The sequence below is a fragment of the Prunus mume genome, linkage group LG5 (assembly GCF_029339155.1).
Source record: "Prunus mume cultivar Tortuosa linkage group LG5, ASM2933915v1, whole genome shotgun sequence".
NCBI classification, from domain to species: domain Eukaryota; kingdom Viridiplantae; phylum Streptophyta; class Magnoliopsida; order Rosales; family Rosaceae; genus Prunus; species Prunus mume.
Genome location: NC_142702.1, coordinates 3,335,884 through 3,357,189, shown reverse-complemented (window position 1 = coordinate 3,357,189; position 21,306 = coordinate 3,335,884). Strand labels below are relative to the sequence as shown.

The window sequence follows — 21,306 nt, the reverse complement described above, 5'->3', positions numbered from 1 at the left end:
CCAAAACATTTGCTTGGAGTACGAATGTTCATCGAATGTTTAAGTAACCAAATCTTGATTCTTGTGGTGCAAGATTCAAATGATTCTTGTGATGGAAGTTTGTTTCTTTTCTATGCAGATATTGAAGATGTAAACAGTTCAATTTATACATCTAGTGATGTTAGAGATGTTGCCTCAGCTCATGTTCAAGCATTTGAGGTTCCTTCAGCTAATGGAAGATATTGTTTAGTTGGACATGTTACACCCATGGCCAAGGTTCTGAAGATTTTACATGATCTTCATCCCTCTCTTTGCCCACCTGAAAAGTAAGTTCTAATTTGCAAAATGCCACAAATTGGCAATTTTCTTTTTCGAATATGACAAATTTCTAAGGGAAGGAAAGATTTATTTGTTTCGTTGTTGGCAGATATGAGGAGGCCAATCCTTCTGAACCCACATTTCAAGTATCACAGGAAAAAGCAAAAAGTTTGGGAGTAAATTTCCTTCCACTGGAAATAAGTCTTAGGGACACTATTGAAAGCCTCAAGGAGAAGGGCTTCCTCAAGGTTTGAATCATAACTGACAGCAACTTGCTCATTGCACAAGTTGATCGCGTATTGCAAAATTCAAGTGTTTTTTTTTCTGCTAAATTTATCCTAAGGGATTGTGAAAGTAATATTGTTCATGCTCAGACTTTTATCTGCAATTGCCCAGAATGGTCAGGAGTTGCTTTCAGCTCTTGATAGCTCAATTGAAGAAACCCTTGTTTGAAAATGAACCAAACCAAGTAACTTTTCATTTCTCTGGTGTACACCAACCAAAGTGCCGTTAATTTTTCTGTTTTCTAATAAAAATTACTATTAGCTTTTCATTTGTTTATATGGCCTGATTGTGTTATGAATTAATCATGTATTTTATTACTATCCCCAGTAAAATAAGAGTGCAAACAAGACTATAGAGTTTGAAAATCACAATAACATGTATACAGTGTTCACATGCATCTTTCCACCTTCTTTATTTTTGTTTTAGTATAAGCGATGAGAATGGAATTTCTCACACACACAACTAAGACGTTATGAAAGTTCGAACATAAGATCTCTTGTTAAGTTAAGACATTTTTCCACACCTTCTTTATTATATATGGAGTATAAGCATAAATTGCAGAAGAAAAAAAATCATATAATATAAAGCATGTGGCCCCATTAAACTCTACATCCGTCACGCGTAGAGAGAAACTTACCTACCCACACTAACTAGTGTGATCCCATCTCATTTAATCATTTGTACTAGGTCTCAATATATTAATTCCCAAACTTTTTAAAGTTGCTGCCTGCCAAGGGAAAAACTCAACCAAGTGAAAAGCCCAAAAATCCAACTCAACCATCCAAGAGAATAATAATTAAGGGTTCAACATTAAAATACCACAACACGAATGAATAATTATCAAAACCCCTCACACAAAAGAAAACCCAAGAAATATATATAGTCAAGGGTTAATCCTGTCACAAAAATTCTCTCAATTATAGGCTTTATTGCACTTCATCATCTAAAAATTTGAATCGATTTGTCATCTCAATATAAATTTTGTTACAATTTGCGTACCTAGGATAAACTTCATCCGTTTTTTCATTATAAATGTTTAATGCACTTTGACTTCAAGTTTTTTTTTTTTTTTAAGTGAATAGATAGTATATAACCAAAAAATGATGGCCAAGGAGGGTTTAACAACGAAACCCCACAGCGACGAAGAACCAGCCTCCAAAACCCTTCACAAAATTGGCACTTAAAATAAAAGTGGTCATGAGATTCTACAGAAGTAGCTTCCACGTTTTTGTCCATCTTCTTGAGCTCAAAATGTCTTAAGTATTTGCATTAAACGATCTCAATTTTTTTTTTTTTTTGCCATTAAAAATAATAATAATAAATCAGTTGTTCATGTGATTCGTTGAATTGAGGTATGCTTAACATAAAACAAGGCAGGAAGCATATCTTGGTTTAGTACCAACTTTTTTCTCTTCTCTATGTCCAGAAATGGTATGTTCTTTCAAAAACTTTAGCTGAGGAAGCAGCTTGGAAATTTGCTGAAGGAAATGGGATTGACTTGGTTACCATAAATCCATCCTATGTGATTGGTCCACTCTTACAATCAAGCCTTAACATCACCGTGGAGATGATTCTCAACTTCAATCTTTGCTTGGTACACTTTAGCAACTATATATGATTTTCCTTTTTCAATCTTTGCTTGGTTAGAGCAGACTATGATGGAGAGTTAGAATTAACCTAGTTGAGGCAGCTAGCATAATGATTGTTGAGTCTCAAAACATTTTCTTAGAGTAGTAGGTATGTTTATCGAACGTTAACGTAACGAAATGTTGGTTCAGGTAACAAAATAACATTTTAAGTTAGTCATTTGATGTTAGATGATTCTTGTGATGCAAGTTTGTTTCTTTTCTATGCATGCAGATATTGAAGATGTAAACAGTTCAATTTATTCATGTAGTGATGTTAGAGATGTTGCCTCAGCTCAAGTTCAAGCATTTGAGGTTCCTTCAGCTAATGGAAGATATTGTATAGTTGGACATGTCACACCCATGGCCAAGGTTCTGAAGATTTTACATGAACTTCATCCCTCTCTGTGCCCACCTCAAAAGTAAGTTATAACTTGCAAAATGCCACAAATTGGAAATTTTCTTTTTCGAATATGACAAATTTCTAAGGGAAGGAAAGATTTATTTTTTTCATTGTTGGCAGATATGAGGAGGCCAATCCTTCTGAACCCACATATCAAGTATCACAGGAAAAAGCAAAAAGTTTGGGAGTTAATTTCCTTCCACTGGAAGTAAGTCTTAGGGACACTGTTGAAAGCCTCAGGGAGAAGGGCTTCCCCAAGGTTTGAATTATGCAACTGAAGGCAACTTGTTCATTACACAAGTTTATCCAAAGAGATTGTGAAAGTATTATTGTTCAGGTTCAGACTTTCTATATTTGTCTGCAGCATTTGCCCCCAATGTTTCAGCTCGATTGAACATTAATTAAAATGAAGTAACTTTTCAATCACTGGTGTACCAACCAAAAGTGTCTTTAATTATCTGTTTTATAATAACAATTTATATTAACTTTTTCTTCATTGAGTTTTATCCTAATAACTTATGGCCTGCTTGAATTCAATCAAATGAAATGAAAGAACTACATAAACACATAGCAGAAGGGTTACTGTCATAGAAGCAAGAGAAAGACTTCTGATGACCAAGGTGCATAGCCTAACACTGCAATTCCAACATAACATGGTTTTTCTTAGGAGCAACACACCTCTTCGAATGTTATGGCTACAAGGGTATACTGATGCAATACTTTCCAAGCTGCAATACTCTTGTAGTCATGGCCATCGTCATGTCTTCTATTCTACCGTCGTCATTCTCTGGGTCTTTTTCCCTTTTTGTAGTATTGTACCATTAAAATTTGTGTTGAAGTGGTCATCATCGACCGAACTAAAAATAATTAAGCTCACTTAATCAAGTATATAAAAGGCTGAAGTACCATGACTTCCAACTGTAAATCTTAATGTGATGAGAGGAGAAGGATGAGCCAAGAAAGAAAGGTGGTGTGTATAACAAGAGCATCTAGTTTCATAGGATCATGGCCTATCAAGCTCTTGCTAGAATGAGCTTATACTGTCAAAGCCACTGTCCAGGACCCAACCCAAATTCCATTTTCGACCGAGGCGAATCACATGCGTGTTCGACACTGGCGGGTGCCGAGCACGCTTGACTAAATTGCCCGTCTAACAAAACCGAAGTTAACCTCAACTTTGACTTCGCCTAAAATTCGATACAGTCTCCCTTGTAAATAGTTGTTTCCCAAAAATCTTCCACCTGTACAAAATCCATTTCTAATCCCAACCGTTCAACAACAAGTTCCAAATCAGGAGTAGAATATACAAGGTTTCAACTCATGCTTCATATGCACCTTTTGAATTTTAGAATATACAAGAATATCATCTATGAACACAATCACAAAGCAATCCAAGTAACGTCGGAACACTCTGTTCATCAGATCCATAAATGTTGCTGGCGCATTAGTCAATCCAAAAGGCATCACCAAAAATTCATAATGACCATATCTTGTTTAGAAAGTAGTCTTAGGCACATCCTCTGCTCTGATCCGCACTGTAACCTTATTCAACTGTCTATAATCAATACATAACCTCATGGTGCCATCATTCTTCACAAATAGAACTGGTGCACCCCAATGAGAGAAACTGGGTCAGATGAAACCCTTGTCCACCAACTCCTGCAATCGAGTTTTCAACTCCCTTAATTCATTGTTGCCATTCTATACGGTGCCTGAGAGATAGGGTTCGTCCTTGGAACGAGCTCAATGGTGAACTCGATCTCCTGATGAGGAGGTAATCCACGAAGATCCTCAAAAAACACATCCGGAAATTCCCGTACCACTGGAATATCCTCCAACCTCAATCCATTATCCCGAGTGTCAATTACGTGAGCCAAGTATCCTAAACACCCCTTTTTGAGCAACCGTCTTGCCGTCATAGCTGATATGAGGTAGTTGGAAGAACTCTACGCTCACTACAGAAAGTCACCTCAAGTTGTCTGGACTACGGTACGACCTCCTTCCGGAAACAATCGACCGAAGCACAATGCTTAGCTAACCAATCCATACTCAGAATAACATCCAAATCCACCATATCTAAAGGAATAAAATCTGCCTCCAGAATTACATCCCCTACCAAAACCATGCTACCCCTGACACTACGCCAACTGTAAAGACATCTCCCATGAGTACAGAAATAGCAAGTTCCTCACACAAGGTCGTAAGTCTCACATTCGCATTGTGAGCAAAACAATGTGCAACAAAAGAGTGCGTATCCCCAGTGTGTATCCCCAGGGTAATGTACCTATGATCACATCAGGTGACGCCTGTGCCTCCTGCTAAGACATGTTGTGTACTCGCCCGATAGCTCTAGAACGTCCACCACGTCCCCTCTGCTATCTGCCACCTATGCTAGCCATAATGGTCTGGGCCCCACTACTAGACGAGCCCCACAACTGTGATGTACTATGTACTCTGACTGCACCCGCCCCTAGGTTGGCCTGAGAGATTTCTCTACTCTATAGAAGCATCGGGCACTCTTTTGAAAATGCCCCGACCACAGCGATAACACCCAATGGTGCCTCACGACAAGGCCCTATGGAACACCGCATAAAGCACACCGGGAGCGATTCTCGCCCTAAAAATTGGATGCACTGTCTCCTAAACCTCTGGATATGCTACCTCAAACGGTCGTCTCCCTTATGCTCGCCACCTATGCTAGCCATACTAGTTTGGGCCCCACAACTAGATGAGGCCCCACAATCTGTGATGTACTCGATTCTACTCTGCACCCGTCCCAGGTTGGACCAGTGGATATTTCTCTACTCAGAAGCATTGGGCACTCCTTCAAAATGCCCCGATCGACCACGGTGATAGCACCAAGAGTGCCTCTGACAAGGCCGGTATGGAACCCGCCGATAAAGCACACCGGGAGCGATTCCTCCCACTAAAAACGGCCGCACTGCCTCCCTGAACCACTAAATGTGCTATCTCCTAATCGAACTCCCACTTTGGTTGGACCCTCCACTGGAGCTTACTCCACTCGAAAACCTCCACAACTATGACCACTGGATGATCGAGAGTGAAACTACCTCGCTTGGATGACCCCGATTGAGACCACCCATGTCATATTGTCGTTTACGGAAATTACTTCGTCCTTGGACCATCATCCGACTGCGTTCAACTAATGAGGCAGACATCACCAAATCTCCGAAATTAGCCAAACGCTGTCCCACTACGATGTCACGAATGGATGTCTTTAATCCTCTGGTAAACAATGACACTTCTCTCTTTCATCCGCCACAAGCGGTGCACAGTACTCGGACAATTCATTGAATTTCTTCTCATACTCTAACACCGTCATAATGCCCTGTTCAAGTTGAAGGAACTCCTCCATCTTTATATTTTGGTAGGCTAAAGGATAGAACTGCTCAACAAAGGCAGTCCGAAAAACTTGCCACGTAATGGCCGATGGGTCCCGACATCGCTTCTAACGACTCCCACCAGACCTTGCATTTCTGGAAAGGAAAAAGGTAGCCAAAACCACTCTGCGCTCCTGTGGGACATCCATCACATCCATAATTCTTTCCATCTCTATCCATTCTTCAGCCACGGCGGGATCACCATCACCATTAAATTCCACTACCCCTATCTTTTTAGCCCGGTCTGCATATGTCAAAGATGCATCTCTGGTTGCCCGGTCCTGGATAAGGCCTCGGGTTAATAACTCCAGTGTCTGCTGAAAATTTGGATCAATCGATGGAGTGGGCATCACCGGTACAACTCCTGCTAGACCTCTTACATAAGACTGCTCAACATGTTCCACGGACCCGGAATCGGAAGGTTCTCCGGCTCAGAGAAGGATCAAGTCCTCTTAGTCGAGACGCCCGTTGAATTCCCCTACGAGTGCCACCACGTTTAGGGGCCATGATTCTGTCACAAGAAACATGAATTCATTAAAACAAAAATGCACACAAGGTGCGCAATCTACAAGAATTTAAACCTAACGCTCTAATACCAAGTTGACAGGACCCGACCCAAATTTCACTTTCGAACTGAGCCAAACCACGTGCGTGTCGGACCGGCAGGTGCCGGGCACACTTGACTAAATTGTCCATCTAACAAACCAAAGTTAACTTCAAGTTTGACTTCTGCATAAAATTCGGCAAAATCTCCCTTGTAAATAGTCGTTTCCCAAAAATCTTCCACATGTACAAAATGCAATTATAATCCCAACCGTTCAGCATGCATCAAGTTTACATTCAAGCAATCCAACACCAGAACTATGTGGCCTCAGGCCTTATAGAAATCCTAAGGCAATTTCAAAGCAATACTAATTAGTTTAATTTAGAGGAGTAGTTCGATTACAACAGAAATCCTACTTAGTGGAAAGGATGAGTGAAGAGTTGTGACTGCCCTGTGGTGGCACTTTGGTTCACGACTACTGCCAGGGGGCGCAAAACATTTAAAAATGTGAGTTGACAAAAATAAAATTTTGGAAAATAGAATATGAACATACTAACCCCACTGTTAAAACATTTAGAAAAATTCAATTATCTCAATATTCTATATTCGTAATAAAATTCAAGCATGCATATCTACATACATATAACTGATCAAGCATTCAAACAAATCATTGAAAACGTTTTGAAAGCATTGTAAAACATTAATTCCTTTCCACCTACATGTACCCATCATATATCCGTCAATTCCCACATTATACCATCAATTCCCACAGTATACCGTCAATTCCTAATGTCACAATTTGTGACACGTCCTCGCAGGTCTCGATAACACAAAGTCGACTCGAGCCGCAATCCTCTCAGGATTCAAGGGACATTTAGTCAGCCAGATCCGCATTCCTTGCTCCGCACAACTCGAGCGTCCCCGAAACTCATGGGGCATTGTCAAACGCGCGCTGACTCAACCGAAGGCAACTGTAATGTCCGTTGACATTATTATAACCGAACGCAACAATTTATCTTAAGGCAACATTCATTCCTAAGGCAACATTTATTCCGAAGGCAACATGGGTACCTATGGTGGTTTAAAAAAAACATTTCCTGGAAAATCATAAAAACTATTTCTCATCCATCCTTAAATTATGTTGCCACTATACTTCCTAATTTCCAAGCCATGCTCAACTTAAATATAAACATAATATAATAAAAATATTCGAAATCAAACAATCATCCTTGGAAAGTAAAAATTCATAATAACTCATTCAAGGTCAAATAATAAAACTTTAATTGCATAAAATCATTTATAAAATAAAAGTCCACTCACTGAGTGTCCGAGTTCGCTTGACCCTTTGAGGGTCCCTCCTGTGGGTCCGCTGGTGCCCGAGTACCTATTTATGCCATTACAAACATTAAATTAATAAAATTATTCAACATAAATATTTAATCCAAAACCCTGACCCCCAGCTTCTAAAAGTGCGTGTACTTATTTGAAGAACATTCCTATGCCCAATTAAACATTTCAGACTATTAGAACGGTCCGAAAAGACCCGAGACTCGATAAACGATAAATTTGCCATATTGGTCAATCCGAGACCCCGTGGGGTCCACGACCTCCAATTATCAATCCGAGAGTTCCTATTGGTTCCTCACATTTAAATAACCCTATCCTGCAAGTCTGGTCGGAATCGGACGGTCGGATTGCTCACGATCGGACAGTTACGGCTAATTTAGCCCTAGGGTTAGCGATTTCGGAGTATCCAAGACTCCGATTCACGATCCGTCGAATCCTATATGATCCTAGAAATACAAGATAAAATAGACGTGAATTTGAGCTCGATCGAAAGGTCCGAACATATCGATCCCAGATATCGCACAATAGGCGAAATCCGTTCGAGGCTCAAAAGATAACCAAATTGAAATCCGAGCACACCTACACGCTCGTGACAACCTAGGGATTATTTTAGGATAAATTGTGGCCCGCACAATATTACCCACGCGCCGGCAGCGCGTGGGTGGTTTGATCAATTCTGGCTGCCGGAAAAATTTAAAATCGAGGGCCAAGATTCCTACCACAGGCTCAGGACGTCGATTGGAGCCACTTTTTTTCTGGGACCTACCTCTAAAAACGACTGGAAATGGCCGGAATTTCAAACTGAAAACCGGCCAAACTTTGGACCGTGATTTCATCTACCTATGCTAGAAATCGTTCCAATCCTACCCAACCATCAGCTAGAGCACGAAAAATAGGTGAGAAACCATACCTCACTCGTCGGAAACAGTGGCCGGAGGAGGGAGAACGAGCGGGCTGGAAATTTCGAACGGAAACCGGGTGGTTTTTGGCAGATTCCGGCGATCACAGCAAACGGCAGCAGCTGAGACTGGTCGGGAAAGGACGGGGCAAATAAGGCGGTTCGAACCGGTCCGGTCTCGTGGCCTGTGGTGCAGTGTGGCGGCGGCTGGAACGAAAAAACCAGTCGGCTGCTACAGTCGGGGGGGAAGCGGATCGCGCGACGGGGAGAGAGAGAGAGAGAGAGAGAGAGAGAAATCTGGTTTTTAAAACCAGTTTTGTAAAATTACGGTTTTGCCCCTTCGTAAGTTTTGATGGTACATTTCTCAATACAACTCGGATTTGAGCCACTACACTACGACTGTCGCGACGTCTTCTATGCAATGATATAATTGAAATTTTCAAATTCCTTCCCAATAAAAAAGTCAACTTTTAACCTAATAAAATATTCTAAGGGCAAAATAGTTTTTTATCATAATAAATTTATAATTAAAAATTAATTTGGAATCGGGTTGTTACATATTACATATTTCTTCACCATTGGATTGTATGTATGTTGCGTATTAAATTAACCAATACATTTAATAAATGCAATCCAACAGCAGATTAGAAATATGTAATCAATTATCCTCCCCCTAAACTTGGTATCAAACTAATTACCTGCTTGTAGGGGTGAGCATTTTAACCGAAAACCCGACCGAACCGACCAAACCGGACCGCCGAAGGTGGTTTGGTTCGGTTTTTACACTGGAAAAGTGAAGAATCGGCAAAAACGGGCCGAACCGCCATGAACCGGTTGGACCGGTTTTAATTGGCGCAAACCGCGAAAACCGGACGGACCGAGTAAATTTTTTTATTATAAAAATACGTAATATAGGTGTTAAGTGATGATTTGTCGAGCGAAAACCATTTCCTACTCTATGTTACACCGGATTGAGCGAAACCCTAAAATCTGAAACACATTGCTTCGATTTTTTTTTTCTCCATCTCGCCTCTTCGCCTCTCGGACTCTCTATCTCGCCGCTGCTCTTTGAATCACTCTCGGCTCTGCCTTTCTGAATCACTCTCGGTTGTCTTTTCTTCCTTCTCTCACCCGCATTCTCTCTCTCTCTCTCTCTCTCTCTCTCTCTCTCTCTCTAACGATTTCTCACCCGATCACTCAGTCTCTCACACTCTGACTCTCGTCTCCCTTCCACTCGCTCTCTCTCTCTCTCTCTCTCTCTCTCTCTCTCTCTCTCTCAATCTCTTTAGCTGCTTTCTCTCAGTCTCTCTCGCTGTCTCTCAGTTTGTGAGGTATTAATATTTGTAAACCCTAATTAAAAATGTTAGGGATTTGACGATTTTGGTTAATTCTATTTATCTAATCTGACTCTGTTGTGATTTTTGGTGGACAGAATTGAATTTGGGATCATAGGAAACGATTGGCTTGCTCTAGGTAATTTCTCTGATCTGACTTTGTTGTTGTTTGATTTTTTTTTTCTGGTGGTGTTGTAATTTCTAGTAATATATAAGATCATAGAATTGATTTGCCATAGGATATATGAATTTCTTTGATCTGACTCTATTATAGGATATAGGATCATAGTAATATATAGCATCATTCAATAATGTGATTTGGCATATATATTCAATAATGTGATTTGGCAGAAAATTGCATCATTGTAATGTCACTCTATATTTGTATTTTGGTTGCTGTTTTGGTTGAATATGAAATATTGATTACATGCTTATTGTTTTTGGTTATTAAAGCACCAAATATTTGTATTTTTGTAGGTTATAATTAATTTAATGGAAGCAGAATCTGAAACCCCTGTTTCTATTAACCCACCACTACCATTAGCCCCTCCACCATTAGCCCCTTCACAATCTGACTCTCCACAATCAGCTCTTCCAAAATCAACCCCTAGTACTTTAGGAAAAAGAAAGCCTTGTAAGAAAGCATCGGGGGTTTGGGATCATTTCACAAAGATAAAGTGTGAGGATGAAACTAGTGAGTCTAGATGCATATGCAAGTATTGTAAAAAGGACTATGCATGTGATGGTAAAAGGAATGGTACATCCACTTTGTGGCACCATTTGAGAAGTCAATGTAAGAATTCTCCATTGAGACATGAGAAAAGACAAAAAGTCCTTTCATTTGAGGGCCAAGCGAAAGGGGGTAACCTAGTATCACATGCATTTAGTAAAGAGAGATGTAGAATTGCATGTGTCAAGATGATTATTCGGGATGAGCTTCCGTTTAGTCATGTGGAGGGTATTGGGTTTCGTGAATTTTTGAAGGAGGCACAACCTAGATTTGATTTGCCATCTCGTACAACAATCGCTAGAGATGTGTGGGATCTCTATCAAGAGGAGAAAGCTAAAATAAAGAGTGTCTTAACACATAATGCACAAAGAGTCTCTCTTACCACCGACACTTGGACGTCCATTCAAAATATCAATTATATGGTTCTCACGGCCCACTTTATTGATGATGATTGGGTCTTGCATAAGAGAATTCTTAATTTTTGTGTCATTCCTAATCATAAGGGGGATACAATTGGTAGGCTTGTGGAGACATGTTTGAATGGATGGGGGATAGAGAAAGTTTTCACCATATCGGTTGATAATGCTTCCTCCAATGATGGATGTATTAGCTACATGAAGAAGAGGTTAGAAAAGTGGAATTCACTCATAGGTGATGGTAGTTTGTTGCATGTGAGGTGTTGTGCACATATTACAAACTTGATTGTAACCGATGGAATGAAAGAAATTCATCAATCCATTGAGAGTATTCGCAATTGTGCTAAGTACATTAGGGGGTCATCCCAACGGTTAGAGAAGTTTAGGGCTTGTTTGGAGATGGAGAAGGTTGATACTAGAACCATGGTTCCTTTAGATGTGTGCACAAGATGGAATTCAACTTACATGATGTTGGAGAGTGCTTTGAAGCTCCAAAAAGGTTTTGAGAGGATGGAGGAGGATGACCCAAACTTTTTGGGGTATTTTGAGGAGTATGAAGCTCATGGTAAGGAAAAGAAGAAAAAAGTTGGACCTCCAACTTCATTGGATTGGGATAATACAAAGGTATTTGTCAAATTTTTGAAGAGGTTTTATGATGCTACTTTGAGGTTTAGTGCATCAAAAACCGTGTCTTCTAATGCCCCACTCCATGAGATATGTTCTTTTTTGGAGGAGATAGACACAATGATGAATGTTGATGATGTTGTTATGTGCAAAATAGCAACAATGATGAAGAGAAAGTTTGATAAATATTGGGGAAATGTGAATAACATCAACAAGTTATTCTTTGTGGCGGTTATTCTAGATCCTCGATACAAGATGGAATATGTGGAATTTTGCTTGGGTGACTTGGTGTCCGATGAAAATGGGGTTAATGACATGTCATTGGAGATCAAGACACTTTTGCACAATTTGTATGATTACTATAAAAAGAAAAATCCAGCTGCTGCCCAAGTTTTTCATGGTAATGTAGAGAGTGAAGGATCATTGCATGTGAACAATGATGTTACTAAATCATCAAGGTTGCAAAAGTTCTTGAAGTCAAGGAGAGATAAGGATGTTGTTGAGATAAGAAATGAGATTGACAAATACCTATTGGAACCTCCCGTGAATCTTACGAATGATGAGTTCAAATTGCTTGATTGGTGGAAGGAGAATGCTACAAAATTTCCAATACTTTCTAGTATTGCAAAAGATGTATTTGCTGTCCAAGCATCAACTGTGGCTTCGGAATGTTCTTTTAGCACGGGAAAGAGAGTTGTAGATCCCTTTAGGAGTTCATTAACCCCAAAAACCGTGGAGGCATTGATTTGTTGTAGTGATTGGTTAAGGGCGGAGGAGTTTAGCTACTACAAAGAACCCGCATTGGAGGAGTTAGATTTCTACCAAGCTTTGGAAAAAGTGGAAAAAGGTTTTCTTTCTTTTCTACATTAATCATAATTTGTAGTCTCTTTGTGTTATTAATTCATATGTTTACTAACTATTTTTTCTTTCTTTGTGCAGAGGTGCAAATTTGATTTGAATATGAAACAACTCATGGGAATTGTATGTGTATATGTAATGGACATTTATTTGTTTTTATTTGGATTTTCGTTTGAACTTTGCAAATATGCAAATTGTGATTGAGATTACTCTCACAATTTGCTATGGACTGTATAACATTAATTTCTGTATTTGGACGTGTGGTGGATGATGATTTGCTATGGTTTTAAGGTTTTTTTGAAGTATTTGAATGATGAAAATGTTAGTTATGTAGAGTTGGAGATTTTGGAAAAACTGGAAATGTTGAAATCTGACCAAAAAATAGGATGGGCCTGGAAAACTTTATAAAATAAAAAATAAAAAATAAAAACTCTAAAACTGATGCTTTTGTTGGGCCTCGGAAAATACCCGAACCGAACCAACCCGGCCCGACACATTCGGGTTTCGACCAACATCGAAAATGGGCTTAAAAAGGAGGTCCACGGTTTTGCAATTGGGCCTGCCGACTAAACCCGGTTCGGCGTGCGGTTTGGGCCCATAACCGGACCGACCGACCCGTGTGCAGCCCTGCCTGCTTGCTAATCATTTCTTTTTCAAATTTTTTTTTTTAACAGTTTTCATTTTTCTGGTTTTTTTTTTTTTAAAGTACTGAGAATATGTTTGGTAACTTTTTTTTCTTCTATGATTTTCATCTTCAACTTCTTGGTTTTGATCACATCAACAAAAACTTGTGAGTTTCGGTTGTTGTTTTCATCTATAATCATGTGATTAATGTTAGACAATTATGAATATGGACTAATCTTGCAACACATGTCATCATCTAAATGTCTCTAACAAGTACCATGATAGAAAACCATTAGGTTCCAAAAACATAAGCTATCAAAGAAATGTGAGTGAACAATATTGTAGATCAAGCCAACAGTGTACAAGTTTTTTTCTCCACGCTCATGACCAGCATAAATAGAGAACACCCTAGTGTTGGCTAAGAACTTCTTATCTCGACCATCCATTGGAACTGTTAGTGAGTTTAATATGTACCATACATGCAATCAAATGACTGTGATTATAAATCGTTAACTGCCTTTCACATAAAATCCTTAATGGACCATCTCCCGATTATATATATGTCAAAAACATGGTTTTTAAATGTTTGCATTAGTTAATATTTTTACCATTAGGATTTATACTGGAAAGATATTAAGGTTAGAAAAGAACTTTGAAAATAAACAATATATCATCACCCAATAAAAATAAATTAATAAATGGAGCATATGTATGCAGAGGCCCTTTTGATGAACTAATTACTTTTGCATTTATGCCTGTGATGCCACAGATGACTCAAAGAAAACAGAACACTTATTGGCACTTGATTGGACAAAAGAAAGGCTGCATTTGTTCCAAGCAGATTTGATAGAAGAAGGATCTTTTGACGCTGCATTTATGGATGTGAAGGTGTTTTTCATACAGCATCCCCTGTTCTATTTTTAGCCACTAACCCTCAGGTAGTATATAATAGCATTCATCCCTTTACTTTCATTTCTTATAGAGTTCAAAACTGAAATGGTTCTTTTGTCTACACAATCTCAGGCAGAATTAATTGACCCTGCAGTGAAGGGAATCCTTAATGTTCTAAAATCGTGCGTAAAATTAGCTACCGTCAAGAGGGTAGTTTTAACATCTTCTATGGCTGCAGTCATTTTCAATGGAAGACCATTGAGCCCTGATGTGGTGGTTGATGAAACATGGTTTTCAGAACGTCTTGTTTGTGAGAATTTGAAGGTAAGTGTGTAGGCTCCCATGCTTATAATCTTCTTCCAAGTTACACCTTTTATTCATGAAATTCATTATCATTTGTTATTTGGCATCTTATGTTGCTTCAGTCAAGGCAATATATCTTGGTTTAGTATGAACTTCTTTTCCTCTCTATGTCCAGGAATGGTATTTTCTTTCAAAAACTTTAGCTGAGGAGGCTGCTTGGAAATTTGCTAAAGGAAATGGGATTGACTTGGTTACCATAAATCCATCTTATGTGATTGGTCCACTCTTACAACCAAGTCTTAATGCCACTGTGGAAATGGTTCTGAATCTCAAAAATGGTACACTCCACAAACTATATTTTTCTTTTTCTTTTATCTTTTCTTGTGATGTTGGATGATTTAAACTTAGTTATTCGACGTTAGATGATTCTTGTGATGCAAGTTTGTTTCTTTTCTATGCAGATATACCAGATGTAACCAGTTCAAATTATTTGTCAACTGATGTTAGAGATGTTGCGTCTGCTCATGTTCAAACATTTGAGATTCCTTCAGCTACTAGAAGATATTGTTTAGTTGGACATGTTACACCCATGTCCAAGGCTCTCAAGATTTTACATGAACTTCATCCCACTCTTTTTCCACCTGAACAGTAAGTTAGAAATTTTAAAAATGCTACAAATTGGCCAAAAAAATTAAAAATTTCCAGTATGTGGTTCAATCTTCACAGATCTGCTTTAGATCAAATTCCCAGTTTTCCTGTTAGTTAAATGCATTTTACATCACTGATGAAAATGCACTGAATATTGACAAATTTCTAAGGGGAAGATTTGTTTGCTTCATTGTTGGCAGATATTGTTATGAAAAATATAGTTTTCCTCTTTCCGTAAAGCCAAATTCAAAACATTTATATTATAAATAACATATAAACAAATTGGAAAGCTTTAAAGGTATAATGAAAATGAAGAAAACAAAATAATAGGTAAGTAAAAGGAAAATAAATAATAAATAAGAAGGTGAGTTTGGTATGGTGAAGCACGTCAAAGACGCTGTCCTAAAGCCTTTGTAACCTCCCTACGTACAGGTACTGACGATCTACAAGACTCCAAGATACGACCCCTTGTACACAAACTCAAGATCCGCTATGAGCACGTTCATAGATAAATATAGATATCCAAGTCACATAATCATTGCCCAAAATAATAATATAAAGTAGATAATATATATGTAAAAGTAGAAAATTAGAGAATTAGAATGTGTATGTGATACTCTGATAGTGTATTGTGTGTCTTGTATGCAGTGGCGGGGCTAGGATTTCACATTAGAGGGGGCCTTTCACAAAAAATTTAAAAATAATTCGAATAGGAGTCCTCAAGAGCTAAACAGGTTAATAAGTTAATAATATCATTTCATACCAATTAATAATTTATCCATTTATTACAATCATAATTGTCCTGAATTTCATATTTTAACATGGTTGAATATTAATCTCATCATCTACACTATTAAAGACTCAAAATTATGAGAAAATAAAAAATAAAAATAAAAAATGAGAGAGGGCCTGGGCCCACCCTGGGCCTTAGGTGGCTCCGCCACTGCTTGTATGTGTATCAAATTTGAAGGAAGAGTGGCCTTTTATAGGCATCCGAAACATGTAACCTTCACCAACCATAAAAGTTCACCAACCAAAAAATTAAGGCATTCACCAACCAGAAATAAAGCCTGAATATTAAATATTTATAACCCCCACAATAAATAAAATAAAAAAACCAAAATAATTAAATAAATAAAACGGTTAAATTTTTAAAACCTTTTAAAATTCCAACAGATATGAGGATGGCAATCCTTCAGAACCTACATATCATGTATCACAGGAAAAAGCAAAAAGTTTGGGAGTTAATTTCCTTCCAGTGGAAGTAAGTCTTAGGGACACTATTGAAAGCCTCAAGGAGAAGGGCTTCCTCAAGGTTTGAATTATGCAACTGACAGCAACTTGCTCATTGCACAATTTGATCGCGTATCGGAAATTCAAGTGTTATTTTTCTTTTTCTTCTGCTAAATTTATCCTAAGAGATTGTGAAAGTAACATTGTTCATGCTCAGACTTCTATCTGCAATTGCCCAGAATGGTCAGGAGTCGCTTTTAGCTCTTGATAGCTCAATTGAAGAAACCCTTGTTTGAAAATGAACCAAACAAGTAACTTTTCATTTCTCCGGTGTACACCAACCAAAGTGCCTTTAATTTTTTCTGTTTTCTAATAACAATTTCTATTAGCTTTTCATTTGTTTATATGGCCTGACTGTGTTATGAATTAATCATGTATGTTATTACCATCCCCAGTAATACAAGGGTGCAAACAAGACTATAGAGTTTGAAAATCACATAACATGTATAGATCTCGATAGAGTGTGCATCTTTTCACCTTCTTTATTTTTTTTTAATACAAGTAATAGTTTAAACTACAGGGGAATGAAATTTCTCATATACACACAACTAAGATGTTATGGAGTTCGAACATAAGATCTTTTGTCAAGTTAAGACATTTGTCCACACCTCCTTTATTATATATGTATAAGCATAAATTGCAGAAAAAAATCATATAATATAAAGCTTGTGGCCCCATCAAACTCTACATCTGTTACGCGTGAAGAGAAACTTACCTACCCACACCAACTAGTGTGATCCCATCTCATTTAGGAGGGACAAACTCTACACATCTGTCACGCCTAGAGAGAAACTTACCCACCCACACTAACTACAGTGATCCCATCTCATTTAATCATTTGTACTAGGTCTCAAAATATTAATTCCCAAACTTTTTTTTTTTTTTTTGTTGGAACTAAAGTTGCTGCCTGCCAACTTGCCAACGGAAAAACTCAACAAAGTGAAAAGCCCAAAAATTCAACTCAACCGTCCAAGAGAATCCAACATTAAAATACCACAACACCAACAAATAATTATCAAAACCCCTCGCACAAAAGAAAAACCAAGAAGTATATATAGTCAAGGGTTAATCCTGTCACAAAAATTCTCTCAATTATAGGCTTTATTGCACTTTATCATCGAAAAATTTGAATCGATTTGTCATCTCAATTAAAATTTTGTTACAATGTGCATACCTAGGATAAACTTCATCTATTTTTTCATTTTAAAATTTTAATGCACTTTGACTTCAAGTTTTGTTCTTTTTTTTATTTTTTTATATAAGTAAATAGTATAAAACCAAAAAATGATGGCCAAGGAGGGTTTAACGACGGAACCCCACAGCGACGAAGAACCACCCTCCAAATCCCTTCGCAAAATTGGCACTTAAAAAAAAAGTGGTCACGAGATTCCACATCCATCCCACTCTGACCTCAAGTTGCCGTGGCAACGAAAGCCCCGTTAAGTTTACAAAACTACTTGCATTTGTGCACAGAGTTTTTAAAGACGTGTATTATTGGCCCCAAGAGAGGAAAAGCTAGCTCACCTATCTCATACGCCCCCCTCTCCCTCAACCACCCGTCAAGAACTAAAATATTCAACTCACTTCTCAAGTATATAAAAAGCTGAAGCAAAAACTTCCAAATATAAAGCTTCTTCTGATCAGGAGGATGAACGAAACAAGGAAGGTGGTGTGCGTAACAGGGGCATCTGGTTTCATAGCATCCTGGCTGGTGAAGCTCTTACTGGAACGAGCTTATATTGTCAAAGCAACCGTCCGTGACCCAAGTCAGTGTATATACATAGATTTGCCAGAAAAACGGTTTTTCCTTCGATTATTTTCATTTTCAACTTCTTGGTTTTGATGACATCAACTGAAACTTCTGGATTTCGATTATTGTTCTCATCCATAATCATATCGAAATAACACTTTTCTTCAGATCCAGCCATATCATCATGTGCTAAAAATATGTCAAACTAGATTTTGGACCCAACACCGTGAGGAGAGAGGAGAAGAAAGAGTGAATATTAAAGAGGAAAACAATTGTGTCAAACTAGATTGAATGAGAGTTATATCTCCCTAACATATAACTAACTCGCTAACTGTATTCTATAACAATACAATTAGTGACTAATCTTGTACGGTGAGACCTTTTTTGTGAACTAATTACTTCTGTAATTATGCATATGCCACAGATGACCCGAAGAAAACAGAACACTTACTGGCACTTGAGGGGGCAAAAGAAAGGCTCCATTTGTTCAAAGCAGATTTGTTGGAAGAAGGATCATTTGATGCTGTAGTTGATGGATGTGATGGTGTTTTTCATACAGCATCCCCTGTAATGCTTTCATGCACTGACCCACAGGTTCTAGCATTCATCCCTTTACTTTCATAAATACTTCAAACCTAATTGACTATTTTTGTCTTCTTGATAAGGGATTGGACTAGCCATTGGACATTTTTAAATATAACAATGATCACCTTTTTAAAATAAAAAAATACAAGCGATATTGGGGAAGGGGGGAATTGAACGTAAGACATTAGGTGCAGGGTAAATGTTCTTAATCACTGAGCTACAAGCCCCTTAACGATGATCACCTTAAGGTTACAACAATGCCAAATTTCGAGTCCAATCCCTTAGAAAAACATGAACAAGTGAAACTGTGATTGATTGCAACCTAATGTGAGCTACTTGACCAAATTAGAAACCGTTTGAAAATTATAGGGACTAGAAGTGTATTGTGATGATACAAATTACATTTCCCTCTTTGCAGAATCAACATACTTTTTTTAATGCAGAAACTGAAATGGTTCTTTGTCTCTACAATCTCAGGCAGAATTAATTGACCCTGCAGTGAAGGGAACCCTTAATGTTCTAAAATCGTGTGTAAAATTCGCTACCGTCAAGAGGGTAGTTTTAACATCTTCTACGGCTGCAGTCATATTCAATGGAAGACCATTGACCCCTGATGTGGTGGTTGATGAAACATGGTTTTCAGATCCTTTCTTTTGTGAGAATTTTAAGGTAAGTGTGTAGGTTCCCATGCTTATTATCTTCTTCGAAGTTGCACCTTTTATTCATGAAATTCATATTCATTTGTTGTATTTACATGACATTAACTAGAATGAATTTGTCACCTTTACAAGTATCTGCATCCAATTATGTAGGAGATGAATAATTATCCTTTCTTCTTTCCTTTTATTCTCCCCTGTTCTTCATTTGTTCTACAGAAGTAGCTTCCAAGTTTTTGTCCATCTTCTTGACCTCAAAATGTCTTAAGTATTTGCATTAAACGATCTCAGTTGTCTTTTTTTGCCATTAAAAATAATAATAATAATAAATCAGTTGTTCATGTGATTCGTTGCATTGAGGTATGCTTAACATAAAACAAGGCAGGAATTATATACTTCTTTCTCTTCTCTATGTCCAGCAATGGTATGTTCTTTCAAAAACTTTAGCTGAGGAAGCTGCTTGGAAATTTGCTGAAGGAAATGGAATTGACTTGGTTACCATAAATCCATCCTATGTGATTGGTCCACTCTTACAACCAAGCCTTAACCTCACCGTGGAGATGATTCTCAACTTCAAAAATGGTACACTTCAGCAACTATATATGATTTTTCTTTTTCAATCTTTGCTTGGTTAGAGCAGACTATGATGGAGAGTCAGAATTAACTTAGTTGAGGCAGCTAGCACAATGATTGTTGAGTGTCAAAACATTTTCTTAGAGTAGTAGGTATGTTTATCGAACGTTAAGGTAACGAAATGTTGGTTTGGGTAACAAAATAACATTTAAAGTTGTCATTTGATGTTAGATGATTCTTGTGATGCAAGTTTGTTTCTTTTCTATGCATGCAGATATTGAAGATGTAAACAGTTCAATTTATTCATGTAGTGATGTTAGAGATGTTGCCTCAGCTCATGTTCAAGCATTTGAGGTTCCTTCAGCTAATGGAAGATATTGTTTAGTTGGACATGTTATACCCATGGCCAAGGTTCTGAAGATTTTACATGAACTTCATCCCTCTCTGTGCCCACCTGAAAAGTAAGTTACAACAAATTGGCAATTTTCTTTTTCGAATATGACAAATTTCTAAAGGAAGGAAAGATTTATTTGTTTCATTGTTGGCAGATATGAGGAGGCCAATCCTTCTGAACCCACATATCAAGTATCACAGGAAAAAGCAAAAAGTTTGGGAGTTAATTTCCTTCCACTGGAAGTAAGTCTCAGGGACACTGTTGAAAGCCTCAAGGAGAAGGGCTTTCTCAAGGTTTGAATTATGCAACTGAAGGCAAACTTGTTCATGACACAAGTTTATCCAAAGAGATTGTGAAAGTGTTATTGTTCATGTTCAGACTTTCTATATTTGTCTGCATTTGCCCCCAATGTTTCAGCTCGACTGAAAATGAATAAAAATGAAGTAACTATTCAATCTCTGGTGTACCAACCAAAAGTATCTTTAATTATCTGTTTTATAATAACAATTTCTATTAACTTTTTCTTCAATGAGTTTTATCCAAATAACTTATGGCGTGCTTGAATTCAATGAAATGAAATGAAATTCTTTATTAATCCACAATCGGGGTTAAATCAGTGGTACAAAAAAGAGTACAGAATTTGAAAATTACAATAAACACCATATGAAACATAAAATTAGGAAAATCATTTATTGATGAGGATTTCAAAGAACATGTATAATTTTTAACAGTGTTCCTATTATACAGTGTACACCTTTGAGATCTCTATAACCTCAAAAACCTCTCTCCTTTAGTTATTAGGGGAAAAATAAAGAAAGAATCGAATA

At 37.8% G+C, this 21,306-nt stretch overlaps 1 protein-coding gene and 2 pseudogenes across 2 annotated transcripts; 2 read left to right on the top strand and 1 right to left on the bottom strand.

The window, feature by feature from the left end:
- The first annotated feature begins 3,559 nt into the window (after positions 1-3,559).
- LOC103330672 (phenylacetaldehyde reductase-like) lies at positions 3,560-16,755 on the top strand (annotated as a pseudogene).
- Positions 3,816-9,089, bottom strand: LOC103330673 (uncharacterized; annotated as a pseudogene). Its single transcript, XR_016127493.1, has 3 exons — positions 8,813-9,089; positions 7,876-7,939; positions 3,816-6,522 (listed from the first exon to the last, which is right to left on the bottom strand). The product of XR_016127493.1 is annotated as an uncharacterized LOC103330673 (transcript).
- Positions 16,756-18,023: 1,268 nt separating the features above from the next.
- Positions 18,024-21,008, top strand: LOC103330649 (phenylacetaldehyde reductase-like). Its single transcript, XM_008233250.2, has 6 exons — positions 18,024-18,287; positions 18,696-18,865; positions 19,334-19,525; positions 19,932-20,094; positions 20,360-20,546; positions 20,634-21,008. The coding sequence occupies exons 1-6, from the start codon at positions 18,170-18,172 to the stop codon at positions 20,776-20,778; spliced, it is 975 nt and encodes a 324-aa protein (XP_008231472.2). The 5' UTR covers positions 18,024-18,169; the 3' UTR covers positions 20,779-21,008.
- Positions 21,009-21,306: the final 298 nt, after the last annotated feature.